The 24,185-nt window shown below is 50.7% G+C and overlaps 2 protein-coding genes across 5 annotated transcripts; both read left to right on the forward strand.

Annotated features, from left to right (window-relative positions):
* Positions 1-459: 459 nt before the first annotated feature.
* ABHD16A (abhydrolase domain containing 16A) lies at positions 460-14,408 on the forward strand. 4 transcript variants are annotated; one of them, XM_008575049.1, is made up of 20 exons: positions 460-666; positions 1,662-1,718; positions 2,471-2,537; positions 2,782-2,868; positions 5,378-5,463; positions 7,535-7,608; positions 7,804-7,926; positions 9,376-9,490; positions 9,585-9,686; positions 10,650-10,713; positions 11,068-11,117; positions 11,498-11,621; positions 12,082-12,186; positions 12,419-12,482; positions 12,879-12,935; positions 13,080-13,142; positions 13,275-13,351; positions 13,436-13,534; positions 13,824-13,870; positions 14,073-14,408. In XM_008575049.1, the coding sequence occupies exons 1-20, from the start codon at positions 535-537 to the stop codon at positions 14,154-14,156; spliced, it is 1,677 nt and encodes a 558-aa protein (XP_008573271.1). In that variant the 5' UTR covers positions 460-534; the 3' UTR covers positions 14,157-14,408. The 4 variants fall into 4 exon arrangements, with proteins under 4 accessions (XP_008573271.1, XP_008573272.1, XP_008573273.1 ...); XM_008575050.1 differs by lacking the exon at positions 13,824-13,870 and adding an exon at positions 13,632-13,678 and having other exon boundaries at positions 501-666; XM_008575051.1 differs by lacking the exon at positions 9,376-9,490 and having other exon boundaries at positions 501-666; positions 9,533-9,686.
* Positions 14,409-18,974: 4,566 nt separating this feature from the next.
* Positions 18,975-22,780, forward strand: LY6G5C (lymphocyte antigen 6 complex, locus G5C). The gene is made up of 3 exons (XM_008575058.1): positions 18,975-19,095; positions 20,200-20,367; positions 22,469-22,780. The coding sequence occupies exons 1-3, from the start codon at positions 18,975-18,977 to the stop codon at positions 22,630-22,632; spliced, it is 453 nt and encodes a 150-aa protein (XP_008573280.1). The 3' UTR covers positions 22,633-22,780.
* Positions 22,781-24,185: the final 1,405 nt, after the last annotated feature.

A 24,185-nucleotide genomic window follows, 5' to 3' on the forward strand; every position in this document is an offset into this window, starting at 1 on the left:
AAGATGACCGGTAAGGGGATCTCAACCCTTGGCTTGGTGTTGTCATCACCACGCTCACCCAATGAGCTAACCGGCCATCGCTATATGGGATCCGAACCCGTGGCCTTGGTGCTATCAGCACCGCACTCTACCGAGTGAGCCACGGGCCGGCCTTTGCATTTCTTTTATTAGATATATTCCTAGTCACTTTATCTTATTTGTAGCTCTTGTCAAGTGCTCCTAATCTTACTCAAGGTTCCCACGGTCGTCCGAGAGTCTTCCAATACTAAGGGACAGAAAAAGTGATTTAACTATGCCTGTTAATTTTCTCACTCTCCGCGTTCCGAACGCCTCCAACTAATTTACGACCATTGCTGTACCCGTAGGTTCAGCTGCGCGAAACCCTTCTCAAAAAGCGCCGAAAATCTCTCGATTCGCCACGAGGCGGAGCCGGTACGTGGTGACGTCAAGGGCACGCAACACCTCAGAGGCAGGGGAGGGCGGGGTCGGCAGGGGGAACCTGCAGCTGGAAGAGCCGCGGCCCGAGCCGGGGCCATGGCGAAGCTGCTGAGCTGCGTCCTAGGCCCCCGGCTCTACAAAATTTACCGGGAGAGGGACTCTGAGAGGGCCCAGTCCAGCGTCCCCGAGACTCCAACTTCGGTCACTTCCCCATCCTCCAGCTCCTGGGTGAGTCGAGTTCCCCCTGGTCAAGAACATGGTACGGTCCAAACTCTTGCGGCCTTTTCTCCCAGAAGTGCCCATTATTGGAAATAAGGGGAGCCAGCTTGTCAAGCCAGTTGTCCTCAAAGTCTGCGCTCTTTGTGCTTCCTGGGTTAAAGTCACGCCTACGGATTGGCCGCCCCCTTTCCTTGTCGCTGTTTAAGCACCGATTTCTCATTACAACGATCACTCCTTGCTTTTTCGTCTTCATGGCACCCCACCCTCTCTGTCGTGGTTCATGCTTGTCCCAATTGAGTCTTAAGTCCTGGAAGAGACCCTGCGCGGACCGGGGAGCTGGCGGATTTTGCCATCAAACTCGCAGTTTCTTCTTCCTTGGTGCCTCCCGTTTCATCTTCCCTTTACCTTGGCCTTGAATTTCGGAATGACTTCTACTTACCATGTTTCGCTGGCCCTCCCCTCGCCCCACCCCCAACCTAGCCTGGAGATCCCAGGGTCATTGTATTCACGAAAGCTGGGGGTGGTGGTAGGCCCTTCCCCTAAATATTCTCTTCCTTTTTATCGGTAGTCTCAAATTATGTTTACTGTCCCCAACAAACTGCTCACTGCGAGCCACATTCTCTTCCTTCATCAACCTACTCTTATTTTTGATTCTCTTCAATCCCTCTTAGAATTTTCAGTGTGTCTTTCGTTTCTTTTCTAACCCCTCTCCCCATATGTTCACCCCTACAAACCATTTGAAACTGTGTTGTGGAAAAGGAGCAAAAGTCGTCCAATGCTGCTTTCACTTTTGCTTCCAAGTCCAGCTCCCTGTTTGTTCTCATGGTCAGGGGTGGGAATCAAGTTGGGGGTGGAGGTGGGGGGGCTTCTATGGGGGCCAGGGATGTCCCAAGAGAGATAGCCAAGGAGGCTAGAACCAAAGGACACACTTCAGGGATTCTGAAAAGGAAGAAGATGGACCTGTCGATGGGCAGGGTCCTTAACAAGGCCATCTGTTTTGGCAGGATACGTACTATCAGCCCCGTGCCCTGGAGAAACATGCTGACAGCATCCTGGCACTGGTATGTCTGCCCTGGCATCTGGGACTCACTGCATCTTTTCAGACCCAGCTGCCCTCTTGAACTTAACACCTTGCCAGCCTGGGAGAAGGCGGTGCCCTGGGGGTGGGGGATGCACGGGGCTCTGCAGCAGACCTCTCCAACACATACACACAGACACGCTCTGAAGTGCACATACTTGGCATTCGCCTATGGTATGTAGCACCGCTTTTCTCTGAGGCAGCCTGAGCCATGAGGAAAACATGTTTACTCTTGGGACCATCTGCGGGTGCTAAGTCCTGCAGTCCCCTGTGACTTGTCCTCCCTGGCAACTAACCTCTTTGGCTACAGAGACAGCTGTTCTCTCTGGCAGGGTTCCTATGGTGACGTTTGTGCATCTCTTGGGGACCAGGCCAGGGGCTGTCCTGAGCAAGACCAATTGAAAAGTCTTGAAGCTTGAATAACTTAAGTAGACAGAGAGACTGGCCTTTAAACATGGTGAAATTATGTCTGGAGTTGATAAGAGGAGGAAAATAGAGCCTGTACGTAGTTTTCCCAGCCTACCCTACGCTCTGACACACTACGTTTTGACAAATATTGAGCATATACTGTGTGCATAATGTCATGCACAGGATAGTGGATGTGCTATCCCTCAGATTATCCACCTTGCTCAGAGCCTAGGCCTGGAGATGGCAGACCAGTGTGCGTGTGTGTGTGTGCGCGCGCGTGTGAGTGTGTGTGTGTATTGATTGCCTGTCCTGGTCTCTCTGCTGCAGGCTTCAGTCTTCTGGTCCATCTCTTATTACTCCTCTCCCTTCGCCTTCTTCTACTTGTACAGGAAAGGTCAGTGTGGTTCAAAGGTGGTGGGGCAGGAAACGGGTAGGTTGTTGGCAGATGAGCCAGCCACCTAAAGAGGAAAGGGGACCTGTGAGGATGGCTTGGCTTCCCTCTTCCATCAGGCATCTTCTTCCTCTTAGGGCATGGCTGTCTCAAAGAGAAGGTGTGGGGTGGAGGTTGGGGTCAAACTGAGAGAAGGAACTGAGGGACACTGTGGAGAGCTTCTCACATCCTCTCTCTTCCCTCCCAGGTTACCTGGGTTTGTCCAAAGTGGTGCCATTTTCTCACTATGCTGGGACATTGCTGCTACTACTGGCAGGTGTGGCCTGCCTCCGAGGTAGGTGGAGAGCGAGCCTGGTTTGGATCTACCCATCACTGGGTAAATATTAAGTACCGTTTGCAAATACTGTTTGGTGCTGGGCTGTGAGCATAGTCTAAGACATGATGTATTTTTTTCCTTAAAGGAAGGGCTTGGGTCATAAATATGAAAAAATAATTAACAGAAAAGTTTGCTGTTATCTAGAAAAGGCGCATATACCCTACAACAGTTCTGTTCTCTCTCACACACACACACACACACACACACACACACACACAAACACACACAAGAGAAACTCCTTCACGTGTATGAACAATACATATATACAATCATACAGCATACAACATTGTAATCATCCTAAACTGGAAACAACTCCAATGGCCGTGAGTTGTGGGATGGATAAATATATTATGTGGAATAGCTATACAATAGGATACTACGTAGCAACGCAGATGAACAAGGGATAGCTACACTCGGTAACACGGATGACTCTCACAAATGTGACATTAAATGGAAGAAGCTGACCACAAAAACGATTTATGCAGCGCATTTTCATTTATATGAAGTTCAAAAGGGATGCATATGTGTGTAATAAAATACTAATGAAAACAGGAGGTGGGGTTATTTTGAACGTCAGCAGAGTGTTTACCTGGGGGTGGAGTATAGTTTGAGGAAGATTTGGTGGGAGGTGGCTTTGTTCTCTTTCTCGACCTGGTGATAGTCACATGAATGTTTGCTTTGTTTTTTTTAAACTGAAAGTATGTTTTATGTACGTATGTTATACCTCACAATTTAAAAAAAAGTAGACAGAACAAATTATTGACCCTTGTAGGTGCATGATGACAACCAGGTGAGGGGATGCTTACAGATGGGGCTGGTGGGGTCAGGACTGGATGGGTCCAGTTGGGTCCAGTCAGGGTGAGGACCTGAGATGTTTTGCCCCCTGAGCTTTGTGGGGCTGGGCTCCCTCCTCAGAGAGGCCATTTAGTTTAGGGGAAAAAATAAATACCAAAAATTCCAAAGAACAAAATATCGAAGAGCTAAAATGCTCATTTTGTGATATTTGCCTCAAATACTTTTTGTCAATAAAATACTAAAGCATGACAGATAGAGTTGGAATTTCTGTTGGGGTGCTCCCAGTCCCATGTTTCTCTTTTCCCAGAAATAATCATTGTCATCTGGTGTTTTTTTTTCTGGTCCATATTTTTATACCTCATTTCATCAAATCTAGGCTGCTATCAATTGTAAAATGCACACTGATTTCAGAGTTTTCAAGTGTTAAAAAATATTCAACTTAAGGCAGGCCTGTGGCTCACTCGGTAGAGTGCGGTGCTGATAACACCAAGGCCACGGGTTCGGATCCTATATAGGGATGGCCGGTTTGCTCACTGGCTGAGCGTGGTGCTAACAACACCAAGTCAAGGGTTGAGATCCCCTTACCGGTCATCTTTATATAGGATAAAAAAAAAATATTCAACTTAGAATCTATGAAATATGGTATCTATAAACAATATATTATTATTTTGTGCATTTTACACTTCAGCATAAATGGCATTGTTCAATACAAACCATTCTACAGCCTGCTTCCTTCTCTCATTATTGTTTCCTTTTGGGGCACTACTATTGACACTACATAGAGTTCTAGTTCATTCTGGTTTTATATTCTTTTGTAGCAGTTATTCTTTTCTGAAATTTTCTTGTTTACTTGTTTGTTATCTTTTCCCAGCCCCACCACACCCCCATCCAGAATGCCAGCTCTCCAAGGGCCAGAGCCTTGTGTCTCATTTCCTGCTGAGTCTCCCATGTGTAGGACGGTGCTTGGCACATGACACCCACCAGGTCAAGGAGGAGAGAAGTTAGGGCTTGAGACTCCCCAGCAGCAGAAGGAGAGTGGATGTGATCCTTGAGGGGCAGGTGAAGAGAGAAGAGTCTGCATTGAGAATTGCTCCCATTTCAGGGAGGGGAGGAGAAAGGAGGCAGGAGAAGAGCAGTCTGGGAATTGGAAAGAGGCAAGGATAGGGCCAGGAAGCAGAGGGAGAAGGAATCTCAGGGACAGTAGGAATGCTGAGTGGAGCAGTTGAGGAGAATGAGGGTGGAGAAAATAATTGTGGGCAAGAGAAAGAGACCACGAAGCCAGATGGCAGGGGTCAGAACACACAGGAAAGAGACAGCAGGCATCAGAGGAGGGTGGCATGGACAGAAGGGAAATCCGATGTTAGTGAGGAGGACTGGTGAGATTGTGTGACAGTGTTTTAAGACTGAGGAGAATGAACATACTGGAAGGTGGCAAGTTGATAGTCTGGAAAGAAATTAAAGAAGCTAAGGAGGGGAAGAATCCTGGTGTCAGTTGCTGGATGCAGAGGAAGGAGATTGGCTCAGGTCTATTTCCCCACATCCTAGACTTTCTGTTCCTTTTTCTCTCATTTCTCCTTTCAGGGCCTTCTCCTTGCCCATCTTCAATTCTTTTCCTAAAAACTAGTCATCCTGCTTCCCAGTTTTCCTAATTTTCCTATCCTCTCTCTTCCAGGCATTGGCCGCTGGACCAACCCCCAGTACCGGCAGTTCATCACCATCTTGGAAGCAACCCATCGAAACCAGTCTGCAGAAAACAAGGTGAGAGGTTTGGGAAAGGTGCCAGACAAGTTCCTGCTAGCAGCTTCCTCAGCTGCCCCAGAGCGCCAGTCATGGCTCTGCCAGGGGGAAGAGTGTGTTTGCCACCAGCCACAGTGGGTATTTGCCTGCACATTGCTGTTACCCTTCTCCCCTCCATGTGTGAACTGTCCACCCAAGGAATTTTTCCTCCTTACCATTTCTTTTTTTTTTTCCTTTTTGTCTTTTTTTACTGACCGGTAACGGGATCGCAACCCTCGGTGTTGCGCCCGCCGCGTGCTCAGCCAGTGAGCGGGAACCGGTCTCCACATGGGATCCGAACCCTCGGCGGGAGCGCCACCGCACTCTCAAGCGGCGCACTCTCTAGTGCGCCACCAGGCTGGCCCCCTCCTTACCATTTCTAATGGAATGTTCTGCTCGAACAACCCCCCCGCATCCCAATCCTCCATCTGCAGGAATGAACGTAGAAAACATTCCACAATATTTCTGAGAAGGGAATTTTCTCTCTATAGCAGCAGCTCAGTTCCATAAGTGTTTGTTTATTTTTCTTGTGTGCATTGAACACCATGCTGGCTTTGTTTAGGGACACAAGAAAATGGACAGGTATGTCTACTCCTGTACCCAGGAGCACAGCCTGGTGCCAGGAGGGAGAAAAGCCAGGGGGCAGTGTCCTTGGAGTTGTGCCAGGCCAGCCAGCTGGTGCTGGAGTGTGATTATCTTTGAGAAGGGGTTTTGGGGCCTCATAAAGCTCTTTCCTGTTACCAGGGGGTTTCTAGGATCAAACAGCTGTGACCACCATCATGACATTGCTGGTTACTCCACACCCCCGTTTACAGAGCTGTGTAATGATGCTCTGTGCATGCCACTGTCTGAGGCATTTTGCATACGCCCTGTTTAATCATAACAACCATGTGAGGTGCCATCATTACTGTCCTCTGTACACCTGAGGAAAACTGGCAAAAAGAGATAAAGTGACCCATGCAGAGCCATGGAGCAAGGAAATGGTTGAGTCCGGATCAAGTGCAGACCTGAGCAAAGCTTGCCTGAAATATGCTTTTCTTCGTTTTGTTTTGTTTTGCCGTTTACATTTTTGTACTATTTTTCTATTGTTCTGCCTTAAGTTATTTTTGAAAATGTCAAAAAATTTCACTGACAGAAAATAAAAAACAACTCTCAAAATAGAGTGTGGGGAGCTGTGGGGGGAAGGGAAACAGCAGAACATTAAGACAGAGCTTCCACTGCCCTCAAAAAGCACGTGGGCTGACTCAGCGGGGGACCAGAGGCACAGATGGTCTGAGTGGCAGTGCTGGCCCATGGCTGCAGGACGTGAGAGGAGGGAAGTGGCTGTGAGGATGGAACAGTTAGAGAGGGCTTCATTCAAGGGGTGACCCCAGATGCAAAGGAGCCCACTGTTTTTTGTTTTTTTTTTTTTTAAAAGATGACCGGTAAGGGGATCTCAACCCTTGGCTTGGTGTTGTCAGCACCACGCTCAGCTAGTGAGCAAACCGGCCATCCCTATATAGGATCCGAACCCCAGGGCCTTGGTGTTATCAGCACCGCACTCTACCGAGTGAGCCACGGGCCGGCCTAAAGGAGCCCACTGTTGGTGTGACATGCTCCTCTTTCTCTCAGCCTCTGCACCCTGAGTTTGTTCTGCTGGGGGATTTCTGAGCCTCCAAGACCACCACATAAAAGACCCAGGTGGGGAAGGGAGTGTGACCAGCCAACAGGCCCCCACCCCCTCACTCAGAAGCACCCGCACCTCCAGCCACTCCTCCTAGGGGTGGGTCAGTCCTAGATCTTTGGGAAAGCAAAGAGTGTTAGATTCCTCATCTAGAAGAGGGCAGAGAGGACAGTCCTGATACCTGATGGGGCATCCTGTCTTGCCTGATGTTTCTGGTCATGTTAGAGCTTTCCATCTGGGAACTGGGAGAGTCTTGACCTCCGCTTGGTCTCATGATGTGTGGGGGCCAGGCCCCTGGATGCTGAGGGTGTTGACAGTGGGTAGGGGGGCCTCCCTCTGTTCTCAGCTCCCCTTTTCCTCCCCTCCTGTCTCTCTCCTCACTCACCACAGAGACAGCTCGCCAACTACAACTTTGACTTCAGGAGCTGGCCAGTCGACTTCCATTGGGAAGAACCCAGCAGCCGGTGAGGCCCAGTTCTTTTGCTCTACCCCTCCCCATGGAACTGTCCATCCTGTCCTTCTGCCTCCATCCCCTCTCAGGTCCCATTGCCTGCTTCCCAGCGCCATCTCCTCATTCCTAGACTACCACTGTCCTCTGGGCCTCAGATGTCCAGCTTCTGCTCTTGACCCCATGCTCCTTCTCTCTTTCCCTTCCTCAGGAAGGAGTCCCGAGGGGGCCCTTCCCGCCGGGGCGTGGCCCTGCTTCGCCCAGAGCCCCTGCACCGGGGAACAGCAGACACCCTCCTCAATCGGGTTAAGAAGCTGCCTTGTCAGGTCACCAGGTGGGAAATGGCAGGGAGGAGAGGCCAGCTGGAATGGAGGGGACATGGGGTGAGGGCTTTGGGACTGGGCGCTCCATTGTAAAATAACTGTCATTTACTGGAACTAGTGCTATGTGCTTTGTGCACAGCATTTGTGGTGAAGTTGTTTTTAATCTACAGTTATGTGTGAAGAAAAGAGGCTCAGAGAAGGTTGAAGTCTCACAGGTAGTAAATGAGGAACTGGGACATTAACACAGCTCTGTCTGACACAAAACCTCTTTCAATGAGGTTGAGAGGGAGCGATGAGTTTGAGGGGGGTGAGGAGACACTCCTGTAGCTGGAGCAGGCTCTGGTACACAGCTGTCGACCCAGTTCAGCCCCTCTGCTCCTTGGTTATTCCACCTTGGCTCATTGGCCCCTCTGTGCCTCAGTTTCTACATCTGCGAGTAACCTGCTTTATAGGGTTGTTGAGGAAATTAAAGAGGGTAACATATTCTGAAGGGCTCACACCTCGCCAGGGTGCCTGAGAGTACATGGTAAAGCCCAAATAAATCTTAGTGCGGGTACTGATAATGTCAGAAGTAGTGACAATAATGGTTCATATCTTACAGTGGAGCAGACACTGGAAATTTTCTGTTGCTGGGAGTTAGGAGGCAGGTTCTAGAATACCAAGGAAGGGAGTGGACTTAGTGGTTGGTTGTCATTGGTGTGCTGATTGGTCTGAGGGGCAAGCCAGATTGGAGATTTTGAAGAGGATTCTGATAAAAAAAAAAATTGAAGGGGATGCTGGACAGGGTTGTACAACGTTGTTCTGGGGACAAACCCTTCTTCAGGATTAACTGGAAGTGGTTAATCACCTTTTTTAGGAATAGCACCTACCACATGTTATCTGTCAAGATAAGTGTATTTGTTCAATAAATATTTAAGTCCCTACTCTGCGCCATGCTTTGGGTACCTACTGTGTGGCAGGAGTGGGGCATATCTCACAGTGAACAGAACAGCCAGGTCCCTGCCCCAACAAAGTTTGGTGTCTCTCAAACCATTAGTGAATCTTGAAATCACTTTAGAGAATTACAGCCATGATTTTTTAAAGTATTATTTATTTGGGGACTTGTAATAAGTTACATTTATACATTAACAGAATCATATTGATTATAATTTCGCCTTTACTTATCATATATAGAAAGTATTATCTCATGAAACTTATGAATCATATATATATGTGTGTGTGTGTGTACTAGGCCACGATATAAAAATGTATATCTTACAAAGGTTGCAGTAAAAAGAAAGTTTGAAAACCACCACTCTGGTACACATACTATTTTATCAAGTCTAGAAAGAAGAAGGGGAAGTGGTGAAGGTCAAGGGTAAGCAGGCCCCAGAGTCTGTGGGTGCTGGGGCTGGGACCATCCTCAGTGCTGTCCCAGGGCCCAATTGGGGTTGGGATCCATTAACTCATGTTCCCCACAGCTACCTGGTGGCACACACCCTGGGGCGCCGTATGCTGTATCCTGGCTCTGTGTACCTTCTCCAGAAGGCCCTCATGCCTGTGCTCCTGCAGGGCCAGGCCCGGCTGGTGGAAGAGGTGAGGCTCCCCCACCCCCACTGGCTCTTCTTGCCCCCACAGGGATGTGGCCTCCTGCCCCTCACAACCTGGCTGCTGCATCTCTCTCACTCAGTGTAACGGGCGCCGGGCAAAGCTGCTGGCCTGCGATGGCAACGAGATTGACACCATGTTTGTGGACCGGCGGGGGACAGCTGAGCCCCAGGGACAGAAGCTGGTGAGAAGGAGCAGGGAGCCCAGAGGTGGAGTGTGGGGAAGGCAGTAGAGGTTCTGGGGACCCCAGTCCTGTAGCATTTTCCCTAAGGAACCACAAGTGGGGATAATCCCATCTCCCATCTCCACCCTAAAGACCACTTGATGTAGGAAAACTGTGATAGGGAAGGAGATGAAAAAAGTAGATGACATTCAAGTAACAAAAAATAATAACCATTAACAGTCACCACTTAGACAGCACTTACCACCTGCAAGGCATATATTTAAACCTCACAACAATCCTGTGAGATAGGTAGTTTGTATTAGCCCATTTTACAGGTGATGAAATTGAGGAACAGAATAACTTTCCCAGATCACACAGTAAGTACTAGAGCTGGTATTTGAACTCAAACAGCCTGGCTCCCAAATCTCCTGCCTCCATGAAGCAGCCTTAGAATGAGCACTAAACAAGGAGACTAGGGACCTGCCATGAGAGTTCATGCAAGTCCCTCCATCTCTGGGATTCCGCTTGGGGCACCATGGAATTAGAGTTTATCTGACCATAGGACTGAACCCCAGAGAGGGAGAGGGAAAGCATTTGGCATACCACACAACAGAAACAGACACAGAAAAAATTGGCCCACAAAACTGAAAAGGAAAGGAAATAATCCATAATCCCATTCCTAAAGGAAAGGAGATAATCCATAACCTCATTCCTAGAGTATCTACCTGCTGGTCTGCCAAGGGAAAATGGACACTGTGCTGGGTGGTTGAACAATTCAGCTTGAGTCATCTTCCTCTGAGGGCCCAGTTTGCTTCTCGTCTTGTGGACCTTGTGGAATGAGTTTCTGTTCCCCTTGGAAAGAACAGGAACCTGCCCTTTCCTCTTCCCTGCAGAGCTCTTCTCAGGCTGCCCTCCTTGCCCAGAGGGAGGTTTTCAGTCCCAACTTGGCTCCCTCCCAGCCTTTTTGTCCTGCCTCCTTCCTAGGTGATCTGCTGTGAGGGAAACGCAGGGTTCTATGAGGTGGGCTGCGTCTCCACGCCCCTCGAAGGTAGGCCCGTGGCTTGTGGCTCAGCCCTCTTATCTCTGCCCCTTGGAATAGAATGTCCCCACCTCCAACACTGATATGACCTTCCTGGGCCTGACCTCCACTTTCTCTGGATGGGGTTTGAGTTTCTCACCTTTGGGGCAAAGTCCACTCCCCACTGGCTTTGGGAACCTTACATCCCTCCCTCTGGGCTGTGTTCTTCATTCTGTTCTATCCACCACCCCCCTCCATCCCCCCAGTCACAGTCTGCTACCTCAGAACCTATTTTGGGAAGGCTTGGAGTTATTTGCCACAGAGATGGAGAGGAGTTAGGGGGTGTGGGCTACGAAGTCTCAGTCCCCCTCCATTATTTTACAGCTGGATATTCAGTCCTGGGCTGGAATCATCCAGGCTTTGCTGGAAGCACAGTGAGACCCTCTCTGGAATCCCTTCCTTTTCCTGAATTATGTCTGTCCTTCTGATCAGCCACTGGAGGGAGGAAGGGCAGTGTATATATTTCTACAGAGGCCTCCCACTCACCTGTGACCCGGGTGCCCAGGGCTAGGAGGCTGTGAAGGGGCCACACCCCCTCCTCCCACTGTGGGGGTTGGCAGGAGGGAAGGAGGAGGAACTCATTGTAAAGATTGTCTCAGGAGGGGAGAGAGCAGCCACTCCTACCATGCTTTTCTTCTACCCCTTGTCTCTTGCAGGGTGGCTGCAGGGAGGGTCCACATTGGGAGGGCGGGGGTGGAGTGAGGGGGCGTGACAGGTGAGCTGGCCTTTGGTGCTAACCTACTCCCTCCTGCAGGGGGTGCCATTTCCACAGAATGAGGCCAATGCCATGGATGTAGTGGTCCAATTTGCCATCCACCGCCTGGGCTTTCAGCCCCAGGATATCATCATCTATGCCTGGTCAATCGGTGGCTTCACTGGTACCAGCCTGCCCCCTACCCCCCACTATAGACACATCGATGTCCCCCCAACCCAGGAGAGGTGGGGAAATGCACTGATGGCCCTGGAGTGGGGTGGAGGCTCAAGGAGGAAGAGAGAGGAAGTAGAATCTCTCAGGGCCTGGGAGAAGGTATCCTATTTGCACACACTTCACCTTTCCTTCCACCCTTTTGCCCAATCATTAAAAGAAGACTGGGGTCCCTGGGGTGGGACAATCAGGAGAAGTAATGTTTCCTCTGCCTGTTGTCTTCAGTGCACTTCCATGTTCTCTCTCCATCCTCCCCAGATAGTGCCCTGGTCAACTGAAGTGGGGGTTAAGGAGAGACCAGGGGATAACATAGTAGGGGGATGGGGTTAGCCTGTGGGGTAAGTGGGGTGAGGGTGGGGGAGGTGGGCAGGAGCCCCTCTCAGTCCTCATCCTTCTCCCTGTCCTGGTATCAGCCACGTGGGCAGCCATGTCCTACCCGGATGTTAGTGCCGTGATCCTGGATGCTTCCTTTGATGACCTGGTGCCCTTGGCCTTGAAGGTCATGCCGGACAGCTGGCGTGAGTGCAGCTCCCAGGCCTGCCCTTCCAGGGAATGGTTGGGCTGGAACTGGGAGCTGATCTAACTAGAGATGTTCCCTTTTCCATGGGTGGGGAATAGGTCACCCTGTCGTTCAGATGCAGGAGGACTCTACTGTCTGGGGGCCTCAGTTTTCTCTCCATGAAGGGTGGGGACCTTTATGTTGGGCAAGGGCCTTGTCTCTGCTGTCCCTTCACCTTTATCCCTCCCTAGGGGGCCTGGTGACCAGGACTGTGAGACAGCATCTCAATCTAAACAATGCAGAGCAGCTGTGCAGGTAAGGGCAGGCCAGTGTTCACTCCCACTTCCCCACCCCCACACAGCTCTGCTGGACATCCATATGCTGAAATTAGTACTAAAGTGCAAGGTGGTGAATGGCCACTGCCCCACATCCCCTGAATAACCCTGCCACAACCCCAGCTGGCCTAACCCCTCCCAGGTCCCCTGGCAACCCAAAGGGTTAATACCCAGCACAGCAGGGGTCTCCCAGGAGGGCCAGACTTTGAGCTATGCCCATTCTTAAATATTGAGACTCTCATCTGTGAGCGAAGGGCTAGCCCATGGTGCCCTGCTGTAGCGGGGGGTAAGAATGCTACCAGTGCAGGGATGGGGGAGGCCAGTTGTCACTTGTCTCCCTCTGAGCTCTCCCTCCCCACCGCTCTGTTGTCTGAAGGTATCAGGGCCCTGTGCTGCTGATCCGGAGAACCAAGGATGAGATCATCACAACCACGTGAGTGTCTGGAACCTCTGCCCTCCCTGATCCCAGAGATGGCTAAGAAGTTGCCCCTCCCATCCCTGCCCACCGAAACCGAGGTATCCAGACCCTTTCTCCCTAACCTCCAGCCCCTCCAGGGTATACTCTTCTCACCCCCAGGGTTCCTGAGGACATCATGTCCAACAGAGGCAATGACCTCCTGCTGAAGCTCCTGCAACATCGGTGAGAGGCAGGGTGGGTTGGGGGGGTGCACATACATATATACTGACATCAGCACAGGGAGAGGGGAAGAAGGTTCAGGGATGAGTGAAGGGAATTCAGTCCTGACCTCCTGTCCCGGTGCTCCCTCTGCAGGTATCCCCGTGTGATGGCAGAGGAGGGTCTCCAAGTGGTGAGGCAGTGGCTGGAGGCCTCCTCACAGCTGGAGGAAGGTCAGAGGGGATCTGGTGAGGCTTTTGGGCAGGGGCCTGGCAAGGCCAGGTTGCTGACAGGCCCTCCTCTCTCTCCCTGAGCAGCCTCCATTTACAGCCGATGGGAGGTGGAGGAGGACTGGTGTCTGTCTGTCCTCCGCTCCTACCAGGCAGAACATGGTCCTGACTTCCCCTGGAGTGTGGGTAAGGAGGTCCTAGGTCAGGAGAGGGGATGGGAAAAGCCCAGGACGAGGATGAATACCCAGATGCATTGCTGTGTCTGAGTGCCTCCTCTACACAGGGGAGGACATGAGTGCAGATGGACAGCGGCAGCTGGCTTTGTTTCTGGTGAGTGAAGGAGTGGGGAGCAGGAAAGGGTGCCTGGCCAGGGATCACACATAGGGCTTGGGGACAGGGGATACCCTGTAAGCGCTGGAACTGGCAGGATGAATACCCAGATGCATTGCTGTGTCTGAGTGCCTCCTCTACACAGGGGAGGACATGAGTGCAGATGGACGGCGGCAGCTGGCTTTGTTTCTGGTGAGTGAAGGAGTGGGGAGCAGGAAAGGGTGCCTGAATGGCCAGGGATCACACATAGGGCTTGGGGACAGGGGATACCCTGTAAGCGCTGGAACTGGCAGCTTTTATAGAGTGGGTGGTGGGCTTGGGGTGGGGAGGGTATCCAGGTGCTGCTGCTCACCGCAATGCTCTGCACCCCACCGGTCCCGCCCCCTTTCCTCAGGCTCGGAAGCATCTGCACAACTTTGAGGCCACACACTGCTCCCCGCTCCCGGCCCAGAATTTTCAGATGCCCTGGCACCTCTAGGGACCATGTGGGACTCATTCTGGAAGAATGGGATGGGAAGAGACAGGAGGAAGGACCCTCTTATTTGTGATTCTCTGTGTTCATGTTGCTGTACATCGTTTGTGGAAAGTGGGGGACCATGCCCCTTCCCACCACTGTTCCTCTTGCACGTTTCCTCTCATCCATGTGGCTGTACCTCACCTTCTCCAACACACACCTTGCATTAAATGAATGGATTATTCCTAATAATTAATAAAAAGGTATTTTTTTTACTATCTGGCTAATTATGTGACTTTCCAGTATCCAGAGAGCCAGGACTGGTAGTTGGGAGACTGGAGGCCCCAAAGGGCTGAACTTTGGGAAACCCCAACTCCAGACAGCCAGTTTAACCTTCCCCATCTCTGCGTCTTTGTGTCCCCCCAGGCCTTTAGCCCCCAACCTGAACTGTTTTGCAGTGGGTCCCCAAGCCTCACCCTTCCCTGGGATGTCTAGTATTATCACCACCACCCTCGCCCTTCCCTCCTTCCTCCCTCCTTCTTGCATACAACTGCCCCAGGAGTTCAGGGCTGCCCCTTGTTGCTTACAATTCATGAGCTCTGTTGTTTACAAAGCGCTTTCCAGTATCTGATTTCACCTACTAAATAAGCTCTTCTGATTTCCAGGTCCAACCTACATGGTATACCCCCAGTGTTCCTTGTTCCACTCGTGTTATCCCTATGTATTATGCAGCAAACCTGGCACACCCTCCTCAGCAAGTCATCAAGTCTCTCTCCTCACACCCTTTTTGCAATTCAACAAACACAGAGCCTGCCAGGGCCTGAGGGCTAAGTGTCCAGGACTCATGTCCTCCCAGAGCTATACTTTGCCTTTTGTACAGTTCCGCTAGAAGAAAATTCTTAGGTTGAACCCGAAGAAATTGGTTCCCTAGAACTTCCATTTTATTTCTAATCCTTGGACTTTGTGAAACAGAATTAGTCCCTCTTCCACCCATCAGTTTGTTGCCTAGACACCTTCCCTTGGAAACTTCTCTTTTCCAGATGAAACAACCCCAGGTTTAACGCCCTGGGCCCATTGTTTTTGAAGAAGATACTTACCATGGGTGGCAATGTTCTGATGTCCTAGATACAGTCTCTGGCTAATTTCTATCCCCTCCGACCCCAGAGCATGAAGTTTCTGTGTAGTCCTGGGGACAGAGACTGTGTCTGACTCCATCAGCTCAGCAGCTCTTGAAGATAAGGCATACTGAGTCTCCACTGGATGGGGAGATAAGAGACTTAACAGGTGATGTGGTGCCTGAAAATTGGGGTTAGAAGAGGGGAGGTGATCACAGCTCCAGAATGTTCCAGCAAAGAGCAGTGGAGAGCCTAAACTCGTGCCCCCTCTGTCCCATCCCTGGGGGAAAACAGGGTGGGAAGTGTGGAGCATGAATCCGTGGGACCAGCTGCCTGGTTCTGAACCTCACCCTCCCAAATCCAACAGGACAGTTAATCCCCTAGAAGCTAATATTTGTTCAGCTAAGGGAACCTCCTTACATGCAAATAGGGGGCACCTAGTCCCACCTCCCACACCCTAGAGGCAAGGCACTCTCCTTTCCTGGCCCTGGCCATTAGAGACAATGCTGACCTCTACTGCCACTTTCCCCCCATTTTCTTGCACATCTGTAGAGAACAATGGATGCCACTAGGGGCTCTTGGATATCTGAAGTGGGTGGGGAGAGGGGAGGCTCAGCATGTGGATTCTGGACCACCCCACCCAGAGACCTCAGTCTACTTCAGATTACTCCCCACCTGATAAGGCTCAGCATGGCTGTGTTGGTTTTGCAGTCCCAGGTAAAGATCGACTGAGTTGCAGACCCCACAACTGCTGGGGCTCTGGACCCTGCTGTACTGGGCACGAGTTGAGGCCTGAACACCCAACTGCCCCAAGGAGCTGAGCAAATTGGTAAAGAGGAAGGATGCCTCGAGAAGGCCAACTTAGAGCCTAGGCCTGAAACCTGGAAAGAGGTGGTCCCCAGTCTGGGCCATGCCTTATCCTACTCTATCTCATTGGCCCAGGCTCCACCCTGCACTGCCTGCCCCCAGTGAGGTGCTGGACTTGGCTCTGGGCTGCATGTTTGGATTGAGGGTTTGTTCCACAACCCTGGGAGAGGCAGGTGTTTCCCACACAGCTGTCAGAAGTGAATAAGGGCCTCGGAACGTGTAGGGCCCCGCAGGGTAGGGGTCCAGGCGTGGGAAGATAGCCAGGTCCCCATCCATCCATCCAGGAACCCAGCCACTCATTTTTTCACTCATTTACATTCAGGTTAAAGATCCTCTAACTGGTTGCTCTCCAGATTACACTCCCCCAACAGAACTTCGTTCTCGCCCGGCCCTATCATCTGCAGGCCCGCCCCTCGTTTGCCTCGCCCCATTCTCCTAACTGTGGCTTTCGGTCCTCAGACCCCACCTCCTTTGTTTCGTCACTTGGCTGCTTACCCCCAGGTATCCCTTGTCCCGAGGGAGGAGCACTCAGCACGGACACCACCATCCACGGCTGTACCATGCGGACTATTGCAATGCCCCTCCTCTGAACCCCGGGAAAGCCTCCACGCAACCCGTCACCATGGAGACGAACTCTCGGGGGTCTTCTGGCGCACTGGCCTCGCCCTGCCGCGTGGACAAAGAATGTGCGAAACGAAACCAGGGCGAGATGGACTCCGAGGCTCCTCCCCTTCCGAAGAAGGCCCCGCCCGGCCCGGCCCGGTCCGCAGTACTACCGGTGCCTTCCCTCCCGCTGCCTTCCCGGCCGAAGTCCGGCCTCATCCTCGCTTCTCGTCCTCGGCCTTTCAGTTGCGGTGGTTCTTAGAGAGGGGTTCAGAGGGCGCCGTGACATTCCCTCTGCCTCCCCTTTGCCCTCTTAGCTTCTAGAGGCGCCCCCGCTCTCTGTTCCTTTTGTCTATCACTCTGTGCACTCATTCGTTCAAGAGACAAAAGTCTGCGTAGCTGCCAGGCGCTCCTCTCCAGTTCTCCATGACTCTTACTTTTCTCTTTTAATACAGTTTTAAAAATTGCATTCATTCAGTTCCCCTTATCGGCCAGCCGCCAAAAAATAAAAATTGCATTCACTCCAAGGCTCTTGCGGGGCGCGCAATGGCGTGCGTTTTCCTCTCGTTTCTTCCTTCCCGTCCATCTCTCCGGGCGCGTCTCCCGTGCGTTTCTTCCCCTCCTCCTCCTCACCCCTCACCCCAAGACCGGATGATTCTTGGATAGTCTGGGCAGTGGCAGGGAATCCGACTTCAGGACCTCGCCCCAGACCGCCAGACGGGAGAAATTGGAGGAGGTAGTGTCGTTTCTGCCGCCGAGGACCTCCCATAGACCAATAACCCTAAAAGTTAAAACCCTAAGTCTGCGACTGGCCTGGAGAGGTGGGAACCGAGCAGGACGTGGCGAGGTGGGGGAGCGCAGCAGGTCCTCAGCGGACGAAAGGGGCAAAACCCCAGGGACTGCGCGCGGCCTCCAGAATCCTGGCCCGGCGGGCCTGTGGCTCACTCGGGAGAGTGTGGTGCTGATAACACCAAGGCCACGGGTTCGGATCCTATATAGGGATGGCCGGTTAGCTCACTGGGTGAGCATGGTGCTGACAACACCAAGGCAAGGGTTAAGATCCCCTTACCGGTCATCTTTAAAAAAAAAAAAAAATGGGCAAAGGACTTGAATAGACATTTTTCCAACAATGATGTACAAATGGCCAATACTACATGAAAAGATGCTTAACATCACTCATCATCAGAGAAATGAAAACCACAATGAAATATCACCTCACACTTACCAGGATGATTAAAATAGAATCCTGACCCGGGAGGGATGGTGGCACTACAGCGCCACCTTCCGGGGGAGCCGGGTCGTGCTCTGGCTGTCCGCTGGGGCCGGAAGCCCGGGTTCCCACGCGCTGCTCGCGCTTCCCAGTTTTCTTCCCAGACGCCAGGCGGAGAAATGAGCTTGGGCGGGGGGCCGCCCCCGCGTCTTCCGGGGAACTCTGAGGCGCAGTCGGGCGCGGAGAGTGAACGCGCAGCGCTGGAGCCTGTGGACGCCGGAGATCAGACTCACTGGCCCGCAGCTCAGCTTAGGCGGGGCAAGAGAAAAGGGGGTGGTGGGCTGAGGGTAGGTGCTGGGTTCCCGGAACCCCAAGGGGCCACCGGGCTGAGGACAGGTCGCTCGGGATCCAGGTGTTCTCTCTTTTGGATGTTTGACAGTACTTCGTCTTTTCCATCTTGGAAAATGGTACCATCAGTAACCCCGTTGTGCAATCGTACCCCCGTTCCCTCACTTCATATTTCGTCTGACACCAAATCTGTCCAGTCTTCCGACTGTATCTCAGATTCAGTCACCACTCCTCCCGGTCCCTGCCTCTGTTTTGCTAGATCAGGCCGCCATCTTGTGACCAGACTATGAATAGCTTCCCATTTCCTGGCCTCCACTCGTAGCCTTTTTTCTCTGATGTGCAGCCAAGGCAATCTTTTACAAGAAACGTGATCATGTTACTCCTCTACTAAAATCCCTTTGGTCAGTGGTCTGGGACTTTGTACACTGTTGTATCCCCCAACATCTGATGCAGTGATTCAATCAACGTCTGTTGAGTGAGTGAATATGAAAGTTCCCCCTCTCATTCCTCTCTTGCTGGGCCCCTGCCCCCAAGCCAGGATGTTAGGCCCCATTATGGTTGTGGGTGAGGACACGCCGTCCCTCTGGCTGGTCTGGCACTGATTTTCACCCCGAACTGGTATTTCTTCTCTCCTTCCTCTTGGCCAACCTCTCTTCCACCAATATATATAAAGCCCAAACTTGAGGCTGGAGGGCAGTCATGCTTTTCATGGCACACCCTGTGGGGAGCCGGAGTCTGGGGCCCTGGGGCCTCCACAGCGCCCCCCAAGATCTGTACATGGTCCTCTTAGTAGTGCTGGTCATGATGAGCTCAGCGTTTGGTAAGTGGCTCCAAAGGGTCAGAAGGGTGCCCTGTCCTGCTGGATGGTTTCCCACAGACACCAAGTGTCTGGGTACATCTGCCAAGATGCTCAGGTAAACCCAGGCAGGAGAGGAGATGGCATGGGTGTGTTTGTGGGAAAATGCCTGGAGACTGCTAATGGACTGATGTTCACCCCAAGGAAGATTTCTAGTGACCTCCCCAGGGCTGTCTCACTCAACAGCAGTTGACCTGAATAGAATTACTGAAGGAATCTTCTCTGGATCTGAGGGCAACACAGAATAGGAAGGGTTGGAGAACATGCCAGATGATAGAACCAGAATCCACAGGGCAGAACAAGGCTGAATCCAGCTTGATAACTTCCTCACTTGGCTGCAAAGCACCATCTACAGACAAACAGGATTCAAAGAGTTTGTTTAGCATTTACCTCTGTCTCACACCAAGTGCTCTGCTGGGTCTGGGACTTGTTAACGTGTGGTCTGTGCCTGGGACTGGAGGAAGAAGGGGCTATAAATGCATGTAGTTGGGGAGGGAAGTGAAGAATGGTGGCTTTGGTGGACCAAAGTTATTATGAGTCCCAGTAACCAAAAACAATGTGGCCCTGGGCTGCTTAAAGTCTCCTGTCTACATGAAGCAGAGATTCTTTCTGTCTTGTGATGCACTCTTGTTTCTACTTCTGAACATTACAGATTAAGAAAGCATGTTCGGAAGAGAGTCCAGAGGGGTAGGGAACCAAGAAACCAAGTCACAGAGGAAGAACTGTTCTGACAGGGCTGCCCAGAGATGGAATGGGTTGCTTCGGTCGAACCTTTGGATTTAGAGGCTTGCAGAGTGCTGGGCACATGTGAGCCCCTCAAATACATGTTGAATGAATTGATGAGTGAATGAATTAATTAATGAGTTCCTCATCTCTGGAGGTATAAGATCGGATAGTAGAGATATTAATGAGAACTGAAGCTTGAAATGGAAGATTAAGCCAGATGGCTTTAAAGGGCTGGTAATTTTACAGTTTTCTGATATGGGGAGGTGGGGAAGGAACAATAGGGTCGATCAGCCTAGAAGCAGGCAGGCAGGGGTTTAGGGTCAGCGCTTCTTTGTGTTTTAGGTAAGCTTGTTCTTGTCAATCAGCAACCCCCTCAACCACTTCCGTTCCCCAAATACCTGCGCTGCTATCGATGCCTCTTGGAGACCAAGGAGTTGGGGTGTCTTCTGGGATCTGACATCTGCCTCACCCCAGCTGGTAGCAGCTGCATCACTCTCCACATAAAGAATAGTAAGCCGCCTTGTCCTCTCATGGGCCCAGCCCTCTCCCGAACTGAGCCTCTCCCAGCCTCCTAAGCTGCACCCCAATTCTTGTTCCCACAATCCTAAAACACTGGTCTATCACTGTCTCTCTTTCCTTTCCTTCAGAGTCACCGCCTGTCTCTTCTTCCACCCCCTTCCCCCTCAGCCTCTCAGGGCTCCCAGCCTTGAAGGGGACCCTGGAGATTTACAGATACACTGGGCTTTCCTCAAGCTGTCTACAACCCCATCTGTCAGCGGAGTTCCTGCTGGTGTCAGTCTTCTGCATCTTCCCCTGCTCCTTCACATGCGCCTTCACTGAGTCTTGTCCTTCTACTGCCTGACCCCTGATGGTTCATGTTCACTAAGGCTTGGTCCTTAGCTATCTTCCCATGTCATGCACTCTCCCCAGAGGATTTTATATGCTTCCCTGGCTTCAACCATCAGCCATATACTGCTTCCTCCCGAATCTGAGTGTTATGCCAAACTGCCCTCCTCATGTCAAATTGTCCTGAACATCTCCATCTCTTTTTTTTTGGCAGCTGGCCAGCATAGGGAACTGAACCCTTGACCTTGATGTCACGAGGCTGTGGCTAACCAACCGAGCTAACCGGACAGCCCCTCCATCTAATTTTGAACTTGCCAAAAATTGACTACATTCCCTCCTTCCTCATGCCTGCTCATCCACCAGATCCCCCACCTTTTTCAAATGAACAAAAACATAACACATGCTATGTGCCAGGCACTGTTCTAAGCACTTACAAACTGCCAAGGCAGCTATTATTATTATCCCCATTTTATGGATGAGGAAAAAGGTGCAGAAAGGTCAATAACCTTGTCGGAGTCTCACTGAGGCTGAGCCAGAATTTGTGGTGGCTCTAGAGATGGTGCTAGTAACAACCACTGTATGAAGCTGCCATCCTTCACGTCCTTTTATTATTATTATTATTATTATTATTTTTTGGCAGCTGGCCAGTACAGGGATCCGAACCCTTGACCTTGTTGTTACAACACCATGCTTTATCCAGATGAGCTAACTGGCCAGCCCTGTCTTTTCACTTTTTTTTAAAAAAAATTCTTTTTAGAGGTAGAAGTAATCTTTTTACTTTCTTGATTACCCTTTCTGCAATCTTTTTTTTTCTTTTTTTTTTTTTGGCAGCTGACTGGTACAGGGATCCAAACTCTTGATCTTGGTATTATCAGCACTGCACTCTAACTAACTGAGCTTTCTGCAATTTTGGAGGCACATTCCATCCTAAACAAGTATACTCTTTATTCTGTTTTCACCTCTTTTTGTCCCCCACGAACAGAACAGTAGCAGACCACAGTAAAAACTGTTCTGCACTTGCTTTTTAAACTTAACAGTTACGAGAACTCAATGTTTTCCTATCAGTTTGTAAATGACTTCCTTGTCGGTTGACCTGCTGCATAGTATTTCATGGCATGGGCATATCAGAGCTGACTGATCCATCCCACTATTAATGGGCATTTAGGTTGTTTCTAATTTTGTACTCTCTAAAGCTGGGCAGCAGTGAACATCCCTGTACAAGTCTTACAACATGGGCACAAAGATTTTTTCCCTCTCTAGTTATATAATAGCAGCAGATACCATAATTTTATTCTCTTACCTTTGATCTAGAAAACAAATGACAAACACCTCCTTTCTGCAATCCAACCTCCAATACACTTCCCCAACTTCTTACATGGTCCCACAGTACTGGTTCTCCCCACTTCACAAGTCCTGACTCAGTCCCCTCCAACTGTTACTAAGTTTCAAATGGCTCTTTCCCTCCAACCTTCCATGGGAAACTTTTAACAGAGTTCCATGGTTGGTGACTCCCTGGGCACTCTCCACCCCTGCCCAATTCTAGGAATTTTTTTTTTTTTTTGGTGGCTGGCTGGATAAGGAGATCTGAACCCTTGACCTTGGTGTTATCAGCACCATGCTTTAACCAAGTAAGATAACTGGCCAGCCTCTTTTCCTTTTTTTGGCCCAGGGCAGGGTATGGGGTAATGATGGAGTGAGGGGATAAGAGGATTTGGGGCTCTGCCCAGTGACCTCCATATCACTGGTGCCTGTGGTCCCTCCCCAGGCAGCGGTTCTGACATCATGGTGAGTGATTGCCGCAGCAAGGAGCAGATGAGCGATTGTTCATATACCCGTACTTCTCCGGTGCTTGGCTTCTGGATATTCTCTCAGTGCTGCTTCCGGGATTCCTGCAATGACCCTCAAAACAGAGTGTACTATATTCCCTAGGACTGTAGAGATCCTTGGAGTAAAATTCCACCAGTTTCCTGCCACTTTCCTGACTTCTGCCTGGGCTCAGCCAGGACAACTTCCAGTCCTCATACCAGCCTTCCCTGCCTCCCTCAAGTCACTGGACCCCAGCCCTGATTCTCTTCCTCTTGGCCAACGCCCCTCAACACCTCTACTCCTACTCGGTCCTCTCTTCCCCCAGCCTCTCTCTTGCCCCAAGTCCCCAGGCGTTCCCCCAAAATAAATTGTTATGCAAACTGTTTGGTCTGTCTCTTTCTTCTGGCAAAGGTGGAGGAGGCTGAGGGAAGTGGGCCTGCCCGACTGCCCCCTCATGGTGGCCTATAAGACGCTCTCAGTTCTGCTGAGCTCTGCTCCTGTCCTGCCTCAGTATCTAATTCACCTCTAGGCACAAAAAGGTGAAGAGGAACTGAAAACCCTCCTATGGTGAAGGCCAGGTTAGTGGGCTTCTTTGGTATTTTTTTTTGGAGGGGGAGGTAGGCATCCAAACCCTTGACTTTGGTGTTTTAACACTGTACTCTAACCAACTGAGCTAACCAGCCAGCTTGTTGGGCATCCTTGGAAGTGCTGTCAGACCAGAGCTGTGCAGGGGCTGAAGAGGAGGTCCAAAGGGCTGTGATGGTAGAAGGGGGGCTGTGAAAGGACCAGGAGGAATAGTTTAGGTTGGAAAGAAGGCCACTCTGGAAGAGCCATTAGGCTTAGTGGAATCCTGGTGTCTCTCATTCCCAGATTCAGCTTCCCTATTCCAGGACCTTGGCAAATTACTCATTTGGGGACTTGCGGTTTCTCAGCCTGAGTTCGACTTGCTAGAGCTATATAAACCTGAGCCTTTCTCATACTGAAGTCGGTGTTTATGGGGAAAGGTGGGCCCAGCAAGGGAGTAACTCACTGAGGGTTAGCTACTCTATACTTCCAATTACCTCACGACTTAAAGATTAACATGGGTTTGGTGTCCTCTGCCAGAACACAGACCATTCATTAAGGGGCCACAGAGATCTGTTAACGAGTATGCAAAATGTTGTGTAGGCAAGAGTGCATGCTGTATGACATTTCCATTGAGCTCACAAACCAAACTCATCTCAGCTGCTACAAGTCAGGACCATGGCTACCCCTGAGAGTTGAAAGTGCCTGGGAAGGGGCATGAAGGAAGCTTTGGATGCTGGTAAAGTCCCTTATGCTAACCTGGGGGATGGTTATATGGGTGTGTAGTTCACAAAAGCCCATCTTATGAACATGTGCAAGCTTCCGCATGTTTTGCCAAAAAGGTTTAAAAATAAATAGGCCTAGGCTAGCTGGTTGGCTCAGTTGGTTAGTGAGGTACTGAAAACAGCAAGGTCCAGGATTTGATCCCTATACTAGCTAGCCACCAAAAAAAACATTGTATGTCCACTTGTCTCTAAGGCACGTGTTGAGAGGGAAGAGGCCCTAACTCCCACCTATGTGTGCACATTCATGTGCATTCCCTCAAATGTATAAGGCACTATCTTGACTTGACAAGTGACCAAAGTGAGGCTGAAAGATCAACTTACCCAAGC

Source organism: Galeopterus variegatus, unplaced genomic scaffold (assembly GCF_000696425.1).
Source record: "Galeopterus variegatus unplaced genomic scaffold, G_variegatus-3.0.2 Scaffold1130, whole genome shotgun sequence".
Classification (NCBI taxonomy): domain Eukaryota; kingdom Metazoa; phylum Chordata; class Mammalia; order Dermoptera; family Cynocephalidae; genus Galeopterus; species Galeopterus variegatus.